The 24749-nt window shown below is 36.3% G+C and overlaps 1 protein-coding gene across 1 annotated transcript in view; it reads right to left on the bottom strand.

Annotated features, from left to right (window-relative positions):
• The window catches only part of LOC128857565 (GTPase-activating Rap/Ran-GAP domain-like protein 3), a 187803-nt gene that overhangs the window by 66886 nt on the left and 96168 nt on the right, over positions 1-24749 (bottom strand). The window contains exons 4-5 of the mRNA XM_054093316.1: positions 14866-14947; positions 9957-10075 (exon numbers count right to left, since the gene is read on the bottom strand). Of these exons, the coding sequence (XP_053949291.1) occupies positions 9957-10075; positions 14866-14947 (201 nt within the window). The remainder of the gene's footprint in view (positions 1-9956; positions 10076-14865; positions 14948-24749) is intronic.

Below are 24749 nucleotides of genomic sequence, written 5' to 3'. Positions count from 1 at the left end.
AGAGATCAACTTAAATATGAACTTCCGGAATAAGTGAATTTCCATTTTGAGCGATAATAAGGCGGCACTCAGGGCTTTGTCATCCTGTGAGAATAAGCCTTCATTGATCCCCGGGTGTATTGATCCTTCCAGGGCACAGGGGTATAACTGGGAACGAAGTAGTAGACGTATAGGCAAGAGAGGCTGCGGTCTCGTTATTAATAAGACTCGAGCTTAGGAGTAAAGAGCTACACCAGGCGAAATCCTTCCTTGGGCTGGTACAACCAAAAAGTCATTGCAGACTGCGCAGTCATCTGCACATGACTGCGATATTGTCCACTGATTCTTGTCGTTTCTGCAGCCAATACTAGGAGACTTCAATCCAGCTTCTCTTTGAAGGTTGAGACATCTCGCCTATTTGTAGCCAGAAGAAATGCACATACGCCCAGTCCAACCCAGCTCTATCATAAGTTTAATAAGAGATCTGGGTCTGCATGAGGTATTGTAATGAGTAGAGGGTGACCATAAGGTCGATATGTAAGCCTTAATTAAAGCTAATCTAATGTAATTTAGATTTTACAGTTTTTAAAAATTGATTACATTTTTTGTTGAATGTATCATTTAATTCGCTTATACGAGTATAATTACTATATGTTAATATTGATCATATTAATCAAATTCATTATTAATCAACTGTTGGTATTAGCACTAAGTCAGTAGTCAGTAAGCATTTCTGTGGCTTTGCCTAAAATTAAATAAATATTGTATATTAAATAAAATAAATTTGTTCAAAATCTGTAAAAAAATGTTTACTGAGAAGGCTATTGGTTAGGAAATCGAAGATAAATATGAGGATAGGATGATGAGTGTCTTAACGATTAAGAAAAAAAAAAACATTTCTCGACAATACTTTTTTTTATTCCTTACTTTAGTCGCATTTTAGCGCAGTACTTTTATTTCAATTATGTTCCATCCTTATTATTCTTTTCGAAAAATATTCTCTCTTCAGCTCTCCATTCACCTCTGCCCATTTAACAAAAATACCTTACCATGAGATATTTTTGAGAACGAATAATAATCGCTCTCCGCTGGAGAGCTCGGAGTGTGAGGGAGCAATTAGTAGGGTAGATCATTTATGTCTTTCGGTGCGCTGCGGCCATTTGCCCTCATGTCACTCACTCGTACACTTTTGTTCTTCATACCCTGAAAACAGCGTCATGGTGTTTTTTAACAGTTTTAGAAGCGTTTATTGGGTGGTTTAATGTACATAAACGACCACGCTTAAATGCATTTACCGAAAAACAAACGTTGGATTACATTCTATTTATGCCTTCAGAAGAAATTAATTAACTATTTACAATTTGCCGCCCCCTTTATTGATTAATAAGCAACATGGGTTGATTTTTTCGATTGACTTTGCTTCAATTCCTTTCTTCGTTAATTTTCCCTTTTTGATGGAAAATCTAATTGACGCTTAGGCAAACAGGCCTTGAACTGTTCTAACTGTTCGTGAGAATAGCATTCCCTTTTGTACTGTGACTGCGATAGGGACGCATATCCAGCAAACAGCTTTTACAAATGAAAGTTCAATTGCAAATTTAAATTAATTTTCTATTTCAATGAATTGTGTGCACAAACATACAAATCTGAAACAAAATTTCTTTCATTTCATTCCATTTAGGCGGCCCACCACTAGAGAAAGTTCTCAGCATTTTTTGCAAGATGTTTTTAATAAGCTATAAATGACGATGTATAGTATGTATAAGTATACATAAGGTGATTTAAAAGTGACATCACGCTTGAAAACATGTTTTCAGGCAGTTGGTTTTTGTAGAAGCTATTATAATTGCGGCTGTGGTCTAAAATGATGGTAAAAAATAGATACGAGTGAAGAGAAAATTCGATACATTGTGACCACCAAGATGAAAAAGTAGAACAAGTGCCACCACAAGCAGAAATATGGAGCTGTTTATGGACCCAAACAGTAATGAAGGGTTCGAATGACTTCATTCTGGTGATATCGACGTCGAAAATGTGGCTTATATTTGTGGATCATTCATCGAGAGCTTCGATAAAATCATGGGGAAAATGGGGTACAACTGGCATGTTAGCACTTGTTAAATTGTCTAGCAACTGAAGATTAAAAACTGATGACTTCTTAAAACGCAGAATTGTGCAATTGTCTTCAAAATGCTCAAAAGTTAGAGAACGAATTGGTTTATATTTGATTAAAATCAAATAATCTTAACTATGCTAATTTAATCGCCGAAACTTTTTACACACTTTTGAGGTACAAAATGGCCATACTTTTTCTCTATGATATGTGCTAAAGTGTGTTGTGTTTATTACTATAAGTATACATACAATTCTTCACAGCAACAAATCTGCGTGAGTATCACTTCATTCACCTAGCACACATGTGTGCACTTCCTAATCGGCTTATCAAGAACCGCGATAATTCACGAAGTACAGGGTGGGCCAAATAAGACCTACTAATGTTAAACACAAATAACTTTGCAATAATCATTTATTTTGGTTAATTGTTTTTATAATATACATTGAATATATTTTATGGAAATTATGTACGAAATATTATACCAGACAAATGCCCACCATTTTTCTCGATGCAAAGATTGGCTCTTTTTAACGCGTTTTTCATTACACCACGTAATGTTTCTGGTTGAAGGCTCAGTTTTTCGTCTCGAATATTTTACTCCAGCTGTCTAATAGTCTCTGGTTTATTAAGATACACTTTGTCTTTTAAATATCCCCATATAAAGAAGTCGCGCACAGTCAAATCTGGTGAACGAGGTGGCCAAGGGAAATCTGAATTTTTGGAAATCAGGCGTTTACCAAAAATTTCACGCAGCAGGTTCATAGTTTGCCTAGTAGTATGCGCAGTTGCTCCATCTTGTTGAAACCACAAATTAGGATACCGCTCCGCCATTGGCCGCAAAAAGTTTTCAATCAATGTTCTGTAAGAAGCTCCTGAAATCAATGCCGGAGTTTCATCCTCATTTTCGAAGAAATATGGACCGATAACTCTAGTGGCCATAACACCGCACCAAACAGTTCATTTAGATGGGTGCAACTGATGTTGGTCCCTTGGATTTTCAGAGCCCCACAATCTACAGTTTTGTTTGTTGACAAAGCAATTTAAACGGAAATGCGCTTCATCTGTCATCAAAACATTATTTAAAAAATCAATTTGTGTGACTAATTGTGTTAAAACGAATAGCGTATTGTAGTCGTGTTGGTGGTCTTGCGGTAGCAGTGCTTGCACAATTTGAATTTTGTATGGGTACATCTTAAGATCCAACTTTAAAATTCTACGCTATGTCGTTCTGGAAATGCCCAATTGGCTAAAGCGATGGCGAGTTTAGACAGATGGATCATCTGCAACACTCTGCCGCACAGTTTCCACGTTGTCTTCAGTGCGAATATTTCGATGGGCACCTCGTCCAGAACGGTCGGCCACTGAACCCAGTTCCTCAAAACGACCGACCAAACTCCTAATCATGAAGTCTGTGGGAGCTGATCTGGAATTAAAATGTTGCCGATATTTACGCTGCGCTAAAACAATTGATCGTTGACAAGAATAGAAAAACTCGACAATTTTAACGCGTTGTATTGTACTGTAGGGGTCCATAATAAATTTCAAACAATTCAATTATAATCTACAAAAAGAGAAAAATAAATATGTCAAAAAATAAAAAAGTTATTTGTGCTTAACATTAGTAGGTCTTATTTGGCCCACCCTGTACAAATGATATATATTTAAAAAAAATTTTACATGAAAGTATGTACAAAACTTAATAAGCCGTGTAGTCTTAATCGTTGTCGAGTATAGCCTGGCATCTTTTGTATTCTTTGAACCAGCCTTTCTGCGTAGCTCGTCGACAAACAGGACTAGATTTTGCGAACTTGACGCCGAGTCGCTTTATATCGTGATCTGGCCTTAGGGCAAGATGCGTTTTCATAGTTTCCCACACATTTTCAATGGGGTTAGCGTCTGAGGACTGGGAAGGCTAGTCCAATACTGTGACGCCATTTTCTTGTTTTCTTGTTTCTCAATGTGTTTTTCTGAGAGCAATGGTTTTGATGATGTGGGACGGTAGGATATGTTCGCCACATCTATTCCCTTTTTAGCAAGAACAGATCGTGCATGGCGTATTCACAAAGAAGGGTCCCGCTTAAAAAGTTGAAAGATCACTTTATCCTGATTTTTTGTCGTCACTCGCTTCAAGTCGCGCTCGGAAAAGTCGTCAATATTTTTATACACCTTATACCGCTCATTACACATCACAACAAACTTTTTTTAATTTTTAAATACTTTTGCAGCCGCGGCGTAAGATAATTTCGGCCATTTCGAATGCGTGCATAAAAATACCGATTCTAACCTGAGTTAGCACTGGCGTCGTAGTCCTTGATTGGGCTATTATACCTACAGCAGAAAGCAGAACGAAATATATTTTAAAGTTACCACAAAAAACCGGATATTTTCTTCTGACACAGAGTGTAAATCCAGTTTCAAACTTCCCGTAAATTAAAAAAAAATCAATAAATTCCCATAAAAATTGTACTCCTTTTATCAGAATATTTAAGGAATTCCGGAGTATGCAGTTTTATAACTCCTTGAATTTTAATGTAATAAAGAATAAGCTTAAAGTATGTAGTTAAAAGTCGTGCTACTTTTTCGCGATTTTTTTGCTGGCCGAATCGTGCATTTTCTTCTCAAAGAAAAATGGCAAAAATAACCATCATTAGGAGATTTTACCGGGAATTACTCAAAGTTCTGAAGTGATAAATCATTTTAAAGTCCAGTTTCGTATTTAGCGGGGAAAAGGAAAAAATACACATGAAACACCTCCGATTGTTCGGGTTAAAGATTTTATCTTTTATATTTTGTTGGGCTCAAAATTGACTTTAGTACTATTTTCTAGTAGAATTGTTTTGTTCAAATTTTATGTGGAATATTAATCTGCTAGGAATAATGTTGTGAAAGGGCGTTCCATAAAAATTTACCCACCCTAATGTAGTGCATACTGATAATTTCAAATTTACTTATTTCCGAATTATGAAAGGCGTAAAAAATTATTCAAAATTATATTCAGATACAAGTAAATGACAAGCAAGCAAGTTTTGAAGACTTTGGCAATGATAGTTACCGCACGATTCAATGAGCACGAGAAGTTTTGCAACTGGTGCGTATACATACATACAAATAGCGACAAAATGATAACACATAAACACTTCTACTAGACAATTTTTTGTTGCTGAATATTTGCTATTTTTGTATTGTATTAAAGTATATTACTAATTTTTGTATAGGGTATTTTTTATGAGCTTGAGAACTTGGAATGGTAATATATAACAGAAATATTGCTGGAATGAATTTTTTTATAATAATCTAATAGATAATTTCATGGCATTTAGTTCTTGAATATGACCGCGAACAGATTCATTTTTTTTTCAAAGTAAATTTCCACAATGTGAAAGCGTTCTTCTGGCGTTAAAAGATTCCTGATGACTTGCCAAACCTTACCGAACAGAAATGGCAATACAGTTTGCCATTCTCAGCTGTCAAAGAACCATGTCAGTTATAAGAACTATAAAAATACAAAATTTAGAAAAGTTCTAAACATTTTTCATCAAAATTAGATATTGTAGAAAATTCCTCGGTTTGCAGTTTTATTTTATTAAATTTTAGTACTAAATTTAGTTGCTAAAAAATCCGATTAATTTTTTATAATTTTTTTCTTGATGGTAATGCGTATTTTCTTCATATAAAAACAATCGGGAGTTTGTTGTATGCAATATTTTGTAAATGTGTGCATTATTGTCTTTTACAAAATTAATTTTAAAGGAGGCTCTACACTTTCTTGGAGGGTTGGATACTGACTCTGATCATCCTTAACCCATTCGATCCCATTGTACTCGCTTGAGTACAGAAAAAGCATCTTTTTTGAAACGACGTCAAAAGCCAACGCTTACAAATTTTTAAATGTACTCGCCACTTTATAATACAGAGCAATGTCGAAAAGAAATACACATGTTTCTCCTTCTTTTTTTTGAGTCCCGTTATCCGTTATTCACTTGTCTTTGCGTGCACCTTTGCTATTTTTCTTCTTTTCATGGTTTAGTTTGCAATAAGCTCTCTGTTTGACAAAATCTAAGTTATCACGGAAAAAGTTCAGTGTTGTAATATTCATAATACATATAATTTGTATACTTTATACCAAAAAAACGAAAAAAGTTGTGGAAAAGTGCATTTCGGTAGGTTTAAATTCTAGTGTACTCGCATGGGTACAGTGGGAACATTCATATATATTTTGTGTGCATATTTCATGTAGATTTGGTAATGGATGTAAAAAAATTTTACGGAAAGAGGTTTCATAACCTTTCTGCGGCCACCGACTATATTGAATCAAGCGACCGTAGTCACTTCGACTTCACTATTATACCGCCAAATACCCACTGTGACACAGATGAGGAGGACATTGAAGAGGATAATATACTGCGTGATGATATTCCAACCTTGGAATCGTATTTTTCGATTCTTCTTTACGTCATATGACCTTCTTAGAATTTTGAAAGAACAAGGATTTAAGGCTACTGGGACTGTTCGTGAACGGCGGACCAAAAAATGTCCTCTGAAAACGAACAAAGAACTACAAAAGAAGCAACGGTCTCCCCGTTTGATTTTATGTAAGTTTATCATAATGATTTATTTGAATAGTTGTTTTGTAACAAATTTTGTAGGTTTTCTGACTCAGGAATACTTTTTGTGACGTGGTATGACAATAGCCTTGTGACAGTGGGAACAAACTTTGATAGAATTGAACCTTTACATACCGTCAAACGATGGTCAAGACAAGAGAGGCGCAAGGTGAATGCCCATCAGCCGAAGTTGATAGCGGAATACAACTCCGGAATGAGAGGAGTTGACCTCCACGACCAAGCTTTGAATACTTACAATATAAAGTTTAGAGGAAAGAAATGGTGGTGGCCTCTTTTCACCACAATGATAAGCTCGTGCGTAGTAAACGCATGGAAGCTTTATAAAATGGCAAGTAAGAGTCAATGCGACTTGTTGCAATACCAACGTGAAATTGTGCGATTTTATTTACGCAATTATAATATCCGGGACATATCTTCAAAACAATCGACAACGGCATCAATAGCTGGTTCCTCATATAACCATTTTCCCAAAAGGATATCGAATCAGCTGAGGTGCAGGGAGTGTCACCAAAGAATTCGATGGATTTGCGAGTTATGCAATGTAGCCCTTTGCGTAGAGAGAGAATGTTTCAAAAACTTCCATACTGTTAACCGAACTAATAACCAAGGAAGTCTTTGAAAGTGTCTTTTCATTTAATACTCCATATTTTCATATACAGGCAATGTATATACATATTATCCCATTGTACTCGATTGGGTACAGCCCAAAAAATGCATTTCTTTGATTTTTTTTCGTGTTTTTTTTTTTAAGGAGCTTAATTACACTATTTCAATAAACGTTTAAAAACGCATTTAAAAAAATTGTTTTATATAAGGTTGGGATTTAATGGGTTAAACTAAATATTGCAAAGTAAAAGCAAACATTGACAATCAGAGGATGAGTTGACCAGCAATCAACTATAGAATTTTTTCTTACCAACCTCATAATTATTACCAGGGCAAACCACTTTTTCAGTTCGTTATTAGTTACGTCATACCTCTTTGCAGTATGCACCATTTTTATATTTGTGACGATTTTGAGAGTAATACTTCTTTGTTTCTTCACACATAGTAGAGAAAAGATCATCACCAAGAAAAAGCGATATAGCGAATAAGAAATAACACGGGAGACTATAAAATAGACAAAGAAAGATGATACGGGGCAATTGAAAACTCATGTGAGCGAGTCCTTGAGAAATTTGAGGGTTATGAGAAATTTGAGATCAGACGAGATTATTTAACTTTACAGATGAAAACAATTTGAAATTAACTGTTACCTCTCTATTTTATAAGGGCGTTTTCTCTTATTTTATAAAGACGTTTGAGTTAAAATTCGAATTTCGAGAAGTTCATTGAAAAGCACAAATGTTTGCATACGGGACGTAATGTGTTAAAATTACTTGTTACATTCAAAAAGAACAAAAAATTATAATCTGGGACTATTTTGATGGTAAGAAGTCATCTTCGGTGGCTGAAGAAGTCGTCGCCCCTATTGGCAATTAGATTGACGAGCTGATTTTCATAATCTTGATAAATCGGCCCGAAGCTCAAGTTAGAGATAAAAGTGGGAAATACAGGAAACGGAAGAGAGCGATGTCTGATACATGTAAGATGGACACCGTAACTGACCATTCTGATGATAAAAAAACCTTCGCTAAACAACTGAGGAAAATTTTATACAAAAGTAACTTTGTAAAATGGGTTGAGAGCGGAATACGTACCCCGCATGCACTGAAAAACTGAAAGTGGCAGTATAGTATTTTTGTGATGATCTTATAATATTTATTTACAAAAAAATAGACGTTGGAAACTGTTTTGTAAAAGAACTAAAAATTTCAATATTTTGTAAGGGGTGTAAGGGCGTTCTAGGAATTTGAGGAAGCAGCTATCAGCATTCTACAACGTCAATTCCTGCTCTTACTGCAACGTGGTAGACTCTGGTAACCCGAATAACCATAACTGAAGATGAGGAATCCAATCCTCAAAGGAGAGCTAGTCAGGGCTAACGAAAGTGGACACTTGGAGGGGGTTACTTTTACATATACAATTTAAAGGCCTCCCGAAAGGCTGCAAAAAGCGTCACGTCATAGAGTATCTGGTTATCTTGCCCGTGGAGCTCACCAGATTTTCTTTAGGCTTGTAACTTATGGATGAACTCCATGTGTTTGAAGCTACACAAATATAAAAATGAATTTAAACCTGCGAGGAATACAGTCTCCCACATAAATGTGAAAAACCCACCTGCTACGGCAGCATGCACGTGGGATCAGGAGGCGCAGGATTTGTGTGCATATGGAAATAGTTCTACAACTGAAATCTGAGCCCAAATGTTCCATTCGGTACAAATGGAAACGATGATGATGATACCTTTAGCTCGTTTTTGCAATGGCTTACATTTTGTTTAAAACAAGCTCTTTTTTCCTTTGAGCTCCAAACTGAATTTTCTTCTAGCAACACTGATTGTGCTATGTGATTTGTATATTTTAGAAACAGGCTTCCAGCTCAATTAGAAATACTAGTGAATGACAACAGCTGAGAAATGCTTAGTTAAATCTTGATTTGAACAGGCGAATACAACTTCGATATTTTATTAATTTGGTGCAAAAGCAATTTAGTTCAGATTAAAGTGAAGCACTCTCGTGATACTACGGGGAAACTTTGATTTTGTTAGCATAAATTAAAAAAAACTTTTCACCCAATAGCTCGCATACAGCAGCTGGAGAGAAGCAGTGGCATAAGAACTTGCTTGCGTGCTTAATTAATGATACTTATAATTCAACTTTCACTTATAATTACGTATTTTCTATTTCCACACACGTCTACTTATGCTCATATTAATAATAAACTACTTGGCTTATTGCTGTGTGCGCCGTATGTAAACTTAATCAAACTTGAATATTTCGCGCTGACTAAAAAGTTGATGAGAAATAGTTTCACCTGTACAACTATAATTTTCGTAGTGTATTGAACGTTGGTACATTAAACACAAAATTATTTTTAAATTCGCTACTCATTGAATTGCTTCTGAAATAGAAATTAACTGTGCGTACTGATAATAAGAAAAAAATCGCAAATATTATCTAAATAAAAACATATTTTTTAAAGTATTTCCGTGCGGCGGCGAAGTAGCAGAAACTTATTTGCCTTCTATCAATAGAGATGTACTTCGTAAATGAAAACCCTCATTGCCACCTTTAACCATAATAACCTCTCCCCATCTCATTAAAATTAATTCAAATAAAAAAAGAGAAGCTTACCTGCTTTCGAAACAATATTGCTCGATACATTGGTGCCCCCTGATGTCCCGACTCTTGTGAAACAACCGAAAGAAAGTATTGATTCTTCTCCGCATCGATGCCAACGTAATTTTGGTGCACTACAAAAACAAAAGCAAACAAAATAATATGGAAATTTAGTTTGCAAAAAGAACGCCAAGCTGCATGGCATAAAGGGTGAAAAAAATGAGTATAGTATATTCTAACTAGTTGAATGACTGTGGGGTTGACTGTGTGAATGACTGCTTGTCTGCTGATTGGCATTGTTGGCACGCTCACTCAAACACACTTACACACAAATTGTATAAAGCGATTGATTGAATAGACAGAAGTCGAAAGGAGCAGCACGTAGATACTTAGAAAATACAATATAAAGAACGAGGGAAAATACCTATTGTGAAATATTGACAGGAGAACATTACGCAAGGAGTTGAAGTGGATGGGTGTATGTGTGTGTACCGTAATGAAAGTATCAAGCTAGATAACAATTGTTATGTTGGGATGCCTCCCATGGTAACTTTGTATGAGGGGAGGTCAAGCAGTATGGGTATGGCGGGGTTAGAGAGGGAAGGCTGGCTCATTTTTTTATTTAGTTTTAGCCAAATTGGTGTGTTTCAAGTTTTAGATATCGCCGAATAAACAAAATAATCGAGATGAAGACATCAACTTTGAGGAAAATGAGTTTTGGGACGTGATTAAGTTCGTCATTAGGCATCGACATTAGGTGATCAGTCTGTGCGCTGCTTATTTTCAATACATCCCCTAACTTGCTTTAATAGACTGTATTACTAATAAATCATTGCTATTCATGAAGAAAAAATCTCCGTCAACAGATTACATCTCTTTCATGATGATATGTGGGGGTTATATCAGGCTTGAGAGAGCGAAGGAGTTGCTTCGTTTGGCCGAAAGCAGTCATTTTCCGAAAATTGTATTTTCTGATAAAAAATTTTTTCAAATTGAGCAATTCGTAAACTCCCAAAACGATAGGGTTTATTTGACCGGCCGTTCATACGAAACCACCAGGAGGTAGTGGTTTGGGCCGCTGTTACCGCAGATGGGCGCTCTCCAATCGTTTTCAACGAGCCTGGCGTGAAGGTAAATGTGAAATATTATCGGGAAAGTAATCTTGAGGTTGCTTTGAAATCGTGGGCAGATAACCACTTCGGTGGCAGGCCATGGACACACAAGCTAGGGTGAACCAAAAATGGCTAAATAAAAAGGTTCCGAACTTCATAACGTCCACACAATGGCTCTCAAATTCACCAGTCGTGAATACGATGGATTGTTCTCTTTAGGCCATTTTTGATAACAAGGTCCGAACTAAAAGATTCACCAGTCTCGAGGCATTGAAAAAAACCTTTGTGCGCGAGTGGGCCAAAATACCTATAAGTCACATACGGGCAGCTTGCCATTCGTTACTAGACAGTCTCAAGGCCACAGTCAAGGCAAAAGGTTGTCATATCGAACAAAAATACATTCTGTTAAAAAATATCGGGAAGTGGTAATTTAAAAAGCGCACGTTACACATATGTCTAAAGTTGTTTTGCTGGAATTTTGGTACAACTGTCCTCTATAGTGTCGCAGAGTTTGAGCGTGATCTGTCAATTGGCTTGTTTTTGGCATTTAATTATATCAGTTAACCGCAGATGTGCTGTGTGGTTTTCGTAATAACTCGTGAAAATATTGCAGAAAGCCTTTAGTGAGTGTGTTTTATCAAAAACACGGTTCTATGAGTGATAGAAGGTTTTTGCAGAGGGCCCTGAAGTTGTGGAAGATCTGGTCGCCCATCAACGTCTTTAACGGATGAAAACGTCGGATAATTCCACAGTCCCTACAACCACGTATTAGGCTGATTTCGTGGTTTTCCCCCTTCAGGTAGGCGTGCTGCGTTGGAGATTATATTGATTCGATGTGCTCTCGAATATGAAAATCAATAAATCTTTCCAACACCTTTAGGATAAATGATGTTAGACTTGTAGGCCTGAAGTTTTTAGCCGAGTCGTGGCCGCCTTGGGTATGACAAGAACCCTCGTTTTGTTCAGTTGGCGGGGGCGTGATTAAGAACGATACACGCCATGTAGATTTCTTGCATGACAGGAACCACCATGATACTTGTTTTCTGAAGCATTACAGGCAGGATAACCAGGAGAGTTAAAGGGGGAAAAACTTTTGATTTCGCACGTGATTCTCGCAACTGACAGGATAGATTTCAGAGAAACATTGAGTAATTCGACTCGTGTCGATAATTTTGCGTGGGGCAATAGAATTTTTCGAAAAATCATTATTTACCAAGATAGTCAAAGATTCTTCTGCAGTTTTAGCCCATTCCCTATATTCTCTTTTTAGAAGAGTTCTACAGGTCCTTGAAAGGATCTTGCTTAGTCTGGCCGAACTCTTTACGGATTCAATGGATTCGCAGTAACATTTTTAGGAGTTGCGTTTCGCATATTTAATGGCTCTTTTGTGTTCATTTAAAATTAGACGGTAAGTTTGTAAGTTTTTAGTTTGGTAGCATTCATTAAAAACCCTCCTAATATTTCTCTATTTAGCAGAATGTTATTCGGCACTCGGCGAATTTTACATAATCAGCTGATGGGCTGACGTCACTTGGGGTGTGTTTACAAAAAAACTGAGTTTGTGTTGGCGATATACGAAAGTAATCAACCAATGAAACTTCGCTGCAGTCTGAACAACGAATGATTGGACGAGGATATGAATATGTGTGAAATGGTTGTGCAAATTTCGGCTGGCGATAAAATTGTGTTAGTGATATACGAAAAAAAAAAATTAATACAATCTTCGCTTATGTTGCTTCGTTGCTATTGAACAACGACTGATTCGACGAGTGTGTGAATGCATTGCTTGTGCAATTGTGCAACACATTTCTCGTTCACGCTGCTTTGTTGCTACCTGAACAACAACCGATTGGACGAGTGTGTGAATACGAGTACATGTGAAATGATCGTGCAGAATTCGGGCGACGAAGCCCCAAATGACGTACCAGTCAAAGTGCCTCTCATAGTTTTCTTTTTCACCATAGTTGAAGAACAAACCTGGTAAATCTATCATCCTTGTGTTTGCCCCACTAAACAGTTTGCTTCTGTTTACATTACATTGCTCACCATAGAGTGGTGAAAAACACAGGGTAATAAATGTTTTTAGTTTTATCAAGGCTTTCAGCTTGATACAAATCTTGATTATTTGTAAACCCTTATTATTTTGTCGAATGTATAGAATCGGGGTGTTATTCAATGTTGAAAATTTTTGTATAGAGTTTTTACAGTGAAATAGCTTAGGGGGTTTTTAAAGAAGAATTGACGACAGTGTCCAAAACGATTGGATCAGCTTGCACGGAAGGTGAGAAACGTAAAATGATTTTAAAATGCTTAAAGTATACTAGAAACTAAATGATCTATGAAACTCAGTAGACCAGCAACTTTATTATTTATTTCGTGAAACGAAGACGTGTTAGGGTAAAAGGTATATATTTATTTTTGATAATTGCTTCAAACACAGCAATGATTCTCATGAACCATATTTCAAAAACCATTAAAGCTATATCCAATTATATTTATTATACCAATTTTTACATGACTAGCTCAAAAAGCAGCAACCTTCGATGACAAAAATACTTATAATTTTGTTGTTGCAAATGTTTCACCTAATGGTGCAAATTTTACAACGGGCTTAAGTCACCCAATCGATTAAAGACTTTTTGAAGGAAAGGCGTCCTAATTATGTTTAGCTTCATCAACATTCATCGTAATCGACTGTATCTTCAAAAAGGCTGAAATACCTTTACAATTTATAGTCAAAAGCCCATTTGCCATCCTCCTCCTAAATCCGTGCAGTGATTTCAGAGTTTGCTGTTATAAAATGAACTAATACATAAATACAGACAAACATATGAAGATAGCAGATTCTCTTGTATATCCCCAAAAAAAAGCTTAAACACATAACACTAAATCAAATACCGCCAACCAACACATCGACAAATGTATACATGAAAATGCATCCATAGATTAAAGAAGACAACCTTCCAGCTGGATGGGTATATCTATCCTAAAGTTAAGTACATAAATATCTACATATACCCACACACACACACATATATATATAAATATAGCCATATTTCACATTCATGCCAACGAGCTTTGACATTGTCGCAAGTACTTCTGCTGGCGGGATGACATAAGTGGATCAAATAAGGAAAATTCAATAATAAGTGGGCCAAAGGAGCTGTTGCTTTTCTTGTGCGTCGCCCTCAACCGCTTTGAATTTAAAATTAAATTGCGGCTAAGCGCCGTAAATGAATTTAAACCATTACTAAATCATTACAAGCGATATGCTTATGAACTATATTCACTTAATGCCTTCACATAGGTATATATGCATGCACTTATACATTTACAGGGTTAGCAGGAAAGTCGTCCCGTAAGCTTTTTAAGGACATTATTATTTAGATGGTTTCTGATTGATTTGGTTAAATGAAAATATATATAAATTTAACCATTAAAGATTATTAAAAAAAAGGTTTATTTCTTCTACGTCCACTTTTGTTGGAAATATCTAGGATATATATGAGAACAACTTTTCCGGTAACCCTTTATATGTACATTGGTATGTGTATATCTGCTTGTATTGCATACGCTTAAGAGACTTTCTTATTTTCCCTCTGGCTATTTTTGCGTATTGTTTGGCTATCAATCAAAAAAGGTCTTTTTTGATCTCGTAGTAATGACGGTTGAGTGCTAGCCAGCAAGCGAATGGGCGTGTACGCGCTCAATTATAGCCGTTGTCAAACTGTGATGAAGAGTATTTTTATTTTTTTTGTATTTAATTTTTTTTTTTGCTTTTCGTTTTTTTTTTTTCTTGCCTGCATACTTACATTTGCCCAAAAAGTATTTGAAATACCAGCGTGTTTGATGTTCAGGGTTTTCCAGTATGGGTGTGCTGGGCGAGCCAAAGACCTGCAACAAACAAATTAAAGAATGATACATATGTATTACTGCTCACTTACATATAAAGAAATTATATAGCGAAGAGAAAAAATAATAAAAACTTGTTAAATGTCAAGCGTAGAGTGTGCGAACAATCAATCAAATTGCAAAGGAAATTGGCATTGAATTACCATTGTAAAAATATACACTTTTAGAACTCGGGTCAGAAGCAACAAGAGGCTAAGTCGAAAATCCTGCTTCTGAGAAAAAACTCTAAAAGCTAATAAAGGGTGGTTAAGTTTTAAGGGCCTGGTGTTGATTTTGAATAAAATACATTTCTTTTAGGAAATAATTGTCATTTGCTCTTTATTATGATAATATTGACTCAATTACGTGTGAAACAAAATATTGGCCAAATGGCTGCCGCGGCCTCGGCGGTACACCTCCATCCGATGGTCCGCATTTTCGATGACGCTGCGCCATAATTGAGGTTCTACGCCGTTAATGTGCCGAATTATCTCATCCTTTAGCTCTTGAATTGTTGCTGGCTTATCGACGTACACCTTTTCTTTCAAATAACCCCAAAGAAAGAAGTCCAACGGTGTCAAGTCACATGTTCGTGGCGGCCAATTGACATCGTCGCGACGTGAGATTATTCGGCCATCAAATTTTTCGCCCAAAAGAGCCGTTGTTTCGTTAGCTGTGTGACAAGTGGCACCGTCCTGTTGAAACCACATATCGTCCACATCCATATCTTCCAATTCGGGCCATAAAAAGTTCGTTATCATCTTCCGATAGCGAACACTATTCACAGTAACTGCCTGACCGGCCTCATTTTGGGAAAGATACGGCCTAATGATGCCGCCGGCCCATAAACAGCACCAAACAGTTACTCTTTGTGGGTGCATTGGTTTTTCGGCAATCACTCTTAGATTACCAAGTCGAGCAATTCTGCTTATTGACGAATCCACTGATGTGAAAATGTGCCTCATCACTGAAGATGATTTTCTTTAAGGCGTTGCTCGAGTTGTCTGCCAGAGCTCAAAAAGTAATCAATATATAAACTCTGAAATAAGAAATTCTCTATAGCGTAAGGCTAAGTATATAAAGCAAGTTAGTATTTTCCCTTTGCTTCATTTAGCTTCGCTGCATTTTGGTATCTTGTTCTGATCTCCGTCAGTACCGGACATCCTCCTAAGGTACATATCTGTATGTACTGTGCTGTATATCTTCTTTCTCGTTTAAATTACAGAGGGTGCAAATTTTCTGGGTATTTCCATACGTGCTTGCATTAACTTTAGAAAACTATGGTACATCTTGCTTTGAAAATTGTTGTAGGTAATGTCAGCTAGTCGCATATCTTCTTTAATATATGATTCCCCTTTTGAATAGTCTAAATGTTAATAACTTTGCGTCGCGTTTGACTGTGCTTTTTGTCTTGCCATGTTGAGATCTTTTATTTTCATTTTGGTAAGAAGCTGCACACAGCGATCTTGCCAAGCTGTAGCGGTGATCTTTTCTTCAAACTTCAGACCTGCCAAAACACATTTTTACTTCAGATGCCTTGTATTAATTTGTGTGGGAGTCTGTTGCAATTGTATTTATAGATGGTTTTCCTGATATACTTTATGTATAGTTCTAAAGAATACATGTGGCTATATTCTAAATTACTTTCTAGTGTTATTGCTTTGATCGGAGTGAACTCGGGTAGTTTGAGGACTCTTTTAATGAAGTAACGTTGAGTTTATTTACTTCATTAAATAGGGCATAACCCCAAACATGCGCTGCGTAGGGTTGTATCGCTCTGCATACCGCTTGGAGCAGCTTCCATTTTGATTTAAATAAAATGCTTATAAGTATATGGTAAAGTAAAAAGTTGTAGACGATGTAGACCATACACGTTTAGAAGAGCCTTTTTCTTAGATAACTTTTTGTTGATTTTGAAGGCAATCTCACAATGCATAACGGCATTTGGAACAAAAGTCAATATGTTGAACCAATTAAACGCAAACGAATGCTGTTTACATTAAAAGACGGCTCTCGGAAATAGGATTAAAGAAGTTAAAACAAATAAATGTTTGCGTTTTGAAGCTAGTTTCCCCTGGAAGGTTGTTTTTTCAAACGTTATTTAATAAGCTTACTAAAAAGTAGGTATGTTGGCCACAATATGTTGAGAAATGCTAAAATGAATTTTCAAACTGCAATTACTCAACCGATTGCATATTGGTTTTTTGCTATAAAACTTTGATACTTTACATTTATTTAATTGATCAAATGAAAAGTTTTAAAACATAAGTAACTTTTTTCTAATTTTTGTTTGTTTGTATGTGTGCTTGTTATGTGCCATATTCCACTTAGCGGTAATAATCTGGAAAAGCAATAATAAAAAATGTGTGCCTTCTGATTCTATATCTGCTGACGTTATTTTTTTTTTTTTTCATATAAGCAAGGTGGCGCAAAATTTATCACCCTATTTGGTTTTATGAATAACTTTTTTCCTAAATAAAAAATAAACTTAGTGATGGAAGTCTTTATTTTAACCTCTACGCGCTCCATTACTTGTCCGTTATACTGTATAATGCGGCTGTCTAGCGCATAAGTGTCAAATATGATTCACGTACGACGCCATTTGCAAAAATCATAAGTCTTCCGGTAGGGTGATTAATTTTGTCTCACCCATGTTCTTTGCTTTAACGCCTAAATAGCTCATATTGGATATTTGCTAGTATATATTTAACAAAGTTCTTTCTTAACTTTTAACCGCTATTTGTGTGCAAAACCATGCACGACCTCAAAACTTTTTAAATTTTTATGGAATTTTTAATTGAATTCCTTGACTTCGTGGAGATTTTTAAATTGATATATTGAAAGAAAGTTGGATAAAAATATTTGTCATGGTTTTTTTTTTTAAAGTAACGTTGGCCACATTCATTCAGCATTTTCGATGCTTATGGGAAAATCTGTATTTTTTTTAGTAGGGAAATTATCATATGTACTTCAAGTTGACTTCTTGTGGGGGACGAAGCTAGTTTTCACTAGTTGGTGAATAAAATACACCAAAACAAAATAAGATGATCAATCAAAATATTTGTTAATTCAAGAAATAGGCACACACAGACTGCACACGCAAGGCAAATGGCTGAATTAATGAGACCAACCCGAACAGGAATATCAAGCAAAAATCTAATCTAAGTTAAAATTTCCTATCGAAAATTGGATTATGCTTTTTAAAACCTTCTAGAACCATTAAGCCGAGACCAAGTTCATCAGTAGCTTTGAATGATTTGTCATCTCGTGGGATTTCATCACCTGAACCGAAGTGGAGTATTTTCTCGAATAAAAGGAGGCCGAAGCTGTGCTATATGTTTTGAAGGTAATTTTGATTTAAAAATAATACATATATTCAATCAAATATTTATACAATATTAATATATTTAAATCTTAATTTTTCTCTTTTTAGTAAAGTGAAAATACGCAGATATGTCGAAAACGACGCATGAGGGTAGGAAACGTAGGTTTTTGGGGAGCAGTTGAAGACCTTTTGCTCCTCCTAGCAACCATAGAAAATAATAATAATGAAAGAGGTAAAGGTTAATTCGACTTAACCGCTTTTTACTTGTAAGTACGTACAAACCTTAGCGGCCGCCGTAGCCGAATGGGTTGGTGCGTGACTACCATTCGGAATTCACAGAGAGAACGTTGGTTCCAATCTCGGTGAAACACCAAAATTAAGAAAAACATTTTTCTAATAGCGGCCGCCCCTCGGCAGGCAATGGCAAACCTCCAAGTATATTTCTGCCATGAAAAAGCTCCTCATAAAAATATTTGCCGTTCGGAGTCGGCTTGAAACTGTAGGTTCCTCCATTTTGTGGAGCAACATCAAGACGCTTGCCACAAATAGGAGGAGGAGCTCAGCTAAACGCCAATTATATATATATATATAAACCTTAGCTTTCACTTGGTGTTAACCTCCGTTTCCTAACTGAACTTGCTTGTTATGGAATGTTTAGAAAACTATAGAAACAAATAATTAAGAATATTGGAAAAATATAAAAAAACAGTCGATTTTACTTTGTCAATTTATAGCCTTTTGATGAATCTGTTTTACAGGTGTCAAAGTAAAGTATCGTAGTAATGAAAAGTGCGTGTGAAATAATAGTTTTGCCAAGTTTTACAAATGCCTAATGGGTGTATCACTATTTGCTATGGGCGTCTGTACAGCTTTTGAGTATTTCGTTTTTATCAAAACTTTAGCCGAAATTCAGTTGAAGATTTGCAATAACTCCCTAGAGTCCACTTATGCAAAAAAATAAAATAAAATATTTCAAAAAGCAGAAATTTCATGTAGTAAGCATTGTTAATATAAATATTATTATTCAAATTGCTTTGCATATTTTCGTTTGAGAAATGAAAATGCTTAAAGGAAGTGCATGAAAATATCAAAGATTGAGCAATGAGAAGACCGGACAAAGACCGTACCGTGTATATCATTTCCACGAGAATACCAGAGATAAAGTTTGAGTTTGTCTTTTGGTCGACTTCCAATATAGAAAGGTTTCCAAAGCTGCCCCAAAAAGCATAGTGGGCGCACAGTGGGCGTGCAGTGTGGTCAGACTAATAGCACATTTTCGGATAATTCGCAGGAAGCTTTCAGCCAATAGCTGTGACTATAGTTTAACTTACAACAGTTTTTTTTTCTTTGTCTTTGTTTACTCCACTCGACAAGTCTCAGTCTTGCGTTGGTTTCGTTAATCTATTTGCTTTCTGACAGGGTAGGTGATTAGCCTGCCGCTACCAGTCCTAACCTGTCGTTGCTTAGGAAAAACGCCTTCTTCCTGCTTGAAGCGCCATCTGTGTGTAAAATTTTTCTGGCAGAAGGATCACACAGTTGGTTGAGGACTTCGCTAAATTTGGTGTGCTTGCGCTATTACCGCGATTGCCCGCTTTCTCTTGCTGGGCCACTGATGCAATGTGTAACTGTGTCTTTTCCTTTGTTTTTTGCATGTTTGAGCAGCCACAATGCAAGTAAGTTTTGTTAAGTTTTTGTTTTGTTGTTGGGGTTGAGTAATTAATTCTTCTTTTTATAGAAACTAGGAAAGTGGGTAAGTTTGGAAGATTACGAGGGCCGTGTTTTACGTTGGATTCGAACCCACAACCTCTGGGATGGCAGGCTAGTGCACTTACGCTAGGCTACCTAGGCCGCTTAAAACAGTAACACTACTGAAAAATATTTCGCTCCAGAGGAGTTTTGAGGGTCGTTCCGAAAGTTCTTGTAAAGACAGAGAGATGGCACTACTAGCGCGAATCGATTTTATGTTAAGTTAGTAGCATCTCTTGAAAGAACACAAAACAAAGTTGCAGTCAGATCGGTATATTTCTTAGTGCTTGACATGCGTGTGAATCGAGGGTATTGAGTGATTTTCCTTTTCCATCACGACAATGCACCAACTCACGGCTCAGCAGTTGTGGTCGCAAAATTAGTGGAAATAAGGTTCCAACTCATGTCACACTCCTGCGGACTACTATTTATTCCCCAATTTGAAGAAATGGTGCCCGGGAAAAATATTTTATTCAAAGGAGGTGGTGATTGCAGAAATAAGTGCCTATTTTTCAGATTTCAGTCCCATTATTCGGAAGATATCAATGGTCTAGTACAGCGTTGGACGAAGTGTATCAGCCTAAAAAGAGAATATCAGTCTAGAAAAAGAATAAAAAAGGTTTTCCGCAAGCAAGGAAGTAGCCTTAATTTTTACACTGGCTACTAGGTGACACTCGCAGCTCTTCCCGCAAAGAGTCTTTCATAAACCGTCATGTGCCCGGCTTACTACATTTGTAGTAAATTGTGAAAAAAGTGAGATAAAAAAAAATTTTCCGAAACAACAATGCCCGAATTTTTAGTAGCTTCCTGATTATCAAATCAAAGTCAATTAAGAGTATAATAACACTCGAACTATTATTTGCCTGACCTCTAGACCCTACTTGAAAAAAATATCATCTTGCGGCCGGCTTACTACATTTGTAGTAACCATATAAAATGTATGCAAAATAGTATTTTATAGTTGACTTCAGCCATCAATGCTTCAACAAATTCTAGTAGATACGAATGAAAAAGCGCGAAAAGCCTATGAGACTTGGAACGAGAAAAACTGCACTGGAGATAAAATAATCTGGGAGAAATTAACCTTAATTGAACTAAGAGCATTTATAGGTCTTGTGTTACTAGCAGGTGTAAATAAATCAAATGACGAAGATGTGCATGTGCTATGGAGCCAAGATAGCATTTGCTTTTATCGAGCAGTAATGCCTACGTCACGCTTCAAAGAAATTGTTCGATTCATTAGATATGACAGCGAGCGTACAAGAGCAGTTAGGCTAGAAGCCGATAAGGCTGCTCCAATATCTGAATTGTGGACACAAATGAACGCAAATCTGCGCAAATATTACCAACCATCTCGAGAAATTACTGTGGATGAACAATTATTTGCTTATCGCGGTCGAACTAGGTTTACTCAGTACATACCCTCTAAGCCTGCCAAGTATGGGATAAAGGTTTGGTTTGCATGCGATGCTAAGTCGTTCTATCCACTCAAAAGTGAAATATATACTGGAAAAAACTCAAATGCTGGTCGAGCAAATAACGTAGGTGAAGGTGTTGTGCAAAGGTTAGTATGCCATTGGGAGAACACCAGAAGGCCTATTATTTGTGACAATTTTTTTACATCGCTAAACTTAGGCAAGTATTTAATGTCCAAAGGTCTTGCTATTCTTGGTACTGTCAAAATAAAACGTTTGTACCATATGAAATGAAGGCTGACCGCAATCGTGCTGAAGAATCTTCCATTTTCGGGTTTCTCGATGGAATGTTTTCTTTGGTATCTTATGTTCCAAAGCGAGGCAGATCAGTTATAATACTTGCCAGCACACCTTTGATAAATTCAATTGTAGCTGAAAAGAAAAACAAGCCGCAATACATCCTTGATTACAATGCAAACAAAGGAGGCGTCGACGCAATGGATAAAATGCTTTCTGCATATTCAACGAAACGCAAAACATTGCGTTGGCCCTTGGCCGTGTTTTATAACATGCTGGACATAAGTGCACTTGCATCATTCATCATTTACTCGGAAAACAATCCATATAACCGTCGCACAGACGCGCGACGAAAGTTCTTGCGCAGCTTGTCTAAGCAGCTTTTTATGCCATCAATTGAACAGCGCTCTCAAGTTCCCCGGGTGCTGGGATTCCATCAAACACGTAAAGCTATCGAAATGGCACTAGATCGATCCCTTTCTGCTACATCTAATGTTGATTCATCTACTTTACCTGATATTTCCAACGATAAACAACCAAAATATCCTGTACCTTGTCAATACTGTGAAATAGGAAGTCGTAACAACACACGAAAAATCTGTAGTTGGTGCAAAAAAGCAGAGTGTAATGTACAAACCGAAACATATATTTTGGGAAAATGCTGTTCAACTCCCGAAAATTAAAACATTTTTGTATTAAAATTATCACCTGAATTCAATATTTTTAAATAAAAAGGTCATTACACACGTACAAGTAAAAAAAAACACCATACAAGTCTTTTTTTCTTAACATTACATTGGTTTTGCATGCAATTACGTAGTTACTACAAATGTAGTAAGCCGACCGGGTACGTAAGTTTTATATCCCGGGCACATGAAGGTTAAACATAACACATTCAGAAACAAGAAATTTCTTTTGATCTAATATATATTACATATAGTTTTTCTTAAAACTTTAAGCAACATGAATTCAGAGCTTACTTTGTCTCTCTGTTCTATGTACGGAAAACATATTTTTCATGACTCGTCGAAAGGAATTGAATGAAATCGAAAAACAACAAGTTTTGGGTATTAGAAACTGTGGGAACACACAAAGAGGCATCTTAGAGGCTTGGGCGTTAAAACTATTTCAAGAATAAGCTCACAGGCCGTCCTTTCAAAGCCTCTGTGACCACAAAACGTGTTGTACTTAGAGAAATGCCGGTCATTTGAGATTCTTAGTATAAACCAGTAAGCAGGCTGAAGATAAATTATCATCGTAGTACTCTGTCAAAATGGGCAGCATTTCTGCAAATCTGAAATATAAAAAGTGAATTTCTAAGCCACCTCTGAAAAGAAAATACATAGAGACAGAACTTAAATTAGTGGAAGATTTCCTACAAAGGTGAACAATTTGGAATCCCATTTTATAATCTTGAGGGATTAAACAGTAAATTAGAATCGCCAAGATGAATATCTTTATTTCTAGTAGAACCTCCGGAAAGAGAAGCGGACAATGTCAAAATGGGACCAAGGAGGAGGACTTGAGATGCTTGGGCAGCATTAAAAATTTATTCAAATCGGTAGTTGCTCACTGACAGCGCTCTCCGAAGAAAAAATAATCTAATTGCAGCAGGTGCCATGAACCCTGATTGAAAACTTGTGTTGAATCGTGACAAGAAAATTTGTTTCGATTTGGTAAAACCGTTCATTTAAGATGACGACGTATTTAAGTAAATTATCACCAGTGCGTGAAAATAAACTCCTGCTGATACTATAAAGAACCTTGTTTAAATTGTTCCTCGTCGATTACCGCCCGTGGTCAAAAAGGTATGGTCGGGCTCTAATGCTAAAAAATATATTTCAATTTCAAAATATTTAAAATTTGTTCCCATTTTTCTTGTTTTTGTGGCACTCGGGTGAAATCGAAATTGGTTTAGTAGATTTTGTATTTAATGTCTGATAAAAGAGATGTCATGAAACAGCTGTCAAAACCGAACACTGAAAAGAAACCCGAACTTCCAACCTTCTATCAGTTTGTGTAAGTTAACATAGCAGCTAGTATCCCATATGCTGCTACTCTTGAAATATATGCTGGGTTAATTTACCTAACTAGAGCGCTAATGATCATTAAATGAAATGTTTTTGATAACAGAGTATCAAAACCGGCTTAGCACTTTATTGTTGTTTACTTGTGCGGAAGGCTTAAAACAATGAGAATTTGCTAAGGAATGTGGAATTACGGTACAGCAATAGCATGATGTGTAATAAATAATAGGCCAGAGTTAGAAGCATTTAATTTTAAGTGATCAATTGTAAAGTTGGAGTTGAAGAAGCGAGTCATATCGCCGTGAATAAAATACCAATATCAAAACTTAACTTGTATATCACTAAATGAAACTTGTTGATGTGATATATAAATATAATTACTGTAATCTTCAATAAAAATTATAAATAATACTTGAGATTTAAATTTTGGGTTTTTGCTCTAAAGTAATTATAGATTTTGGATTTTTATCAAGAGTAATAGCGGCCGCCGTAGCCGAATGGGTTGGTGCGTGATTACCATTCGGAATTCACAGAGAGGTCTTTGGTTCGAATCTCGGTGAAAGCAAAATTAATAAAAACATTTTTCTAATAGCGGTCGCCCCACGGCAGGCAATGGCAGGCCTTCGAGTATATTTCTGCCATGAAAAAGCTCCTCATAAAAATATCTGCCGTTCGGAGTCAGCTTAAAACTGTAGGCCCCTCCATTTGTGGAACAACATCAAGACGCACACCACAAAAAGGAGGAGGAGCTCGGCCAAACACCTAACAGAAGTGTACGCACCAATTATTTATTTATTTTGTTTTTTAATGATTGTGCAATAATACAATTGGCCTTATACAAGATAATTGATTTATAAAATACCTGTTATAAAATGATTTATATTTTTATGAAAAATGTATGAAAAGTATGCATCTATCTCCCTTAGCTCCCCTAAAAACAGTGTACATTTTTAAAAATTTTAGAAGATCCCCTATTTCCACAGTATTGATATCTT

Source organism: Anastrepha ludens, chromosome 3 (assembly GCF_028408465.1).
Source record: "Anastrepha ludens isolate Willacy chromosome 3, idAnaLude1.1, whole genome shotgun sequence".
Classification (NCBI taxonomy): Eukaryota; Metazoa; Arthropoda; class Insecta; order Diptera; family Tephritidae; genus Anastrepha; species Anastrepha ludens.
This window is presented reverse-complemented; position numbering and strand designations above follow the sequence as displayed.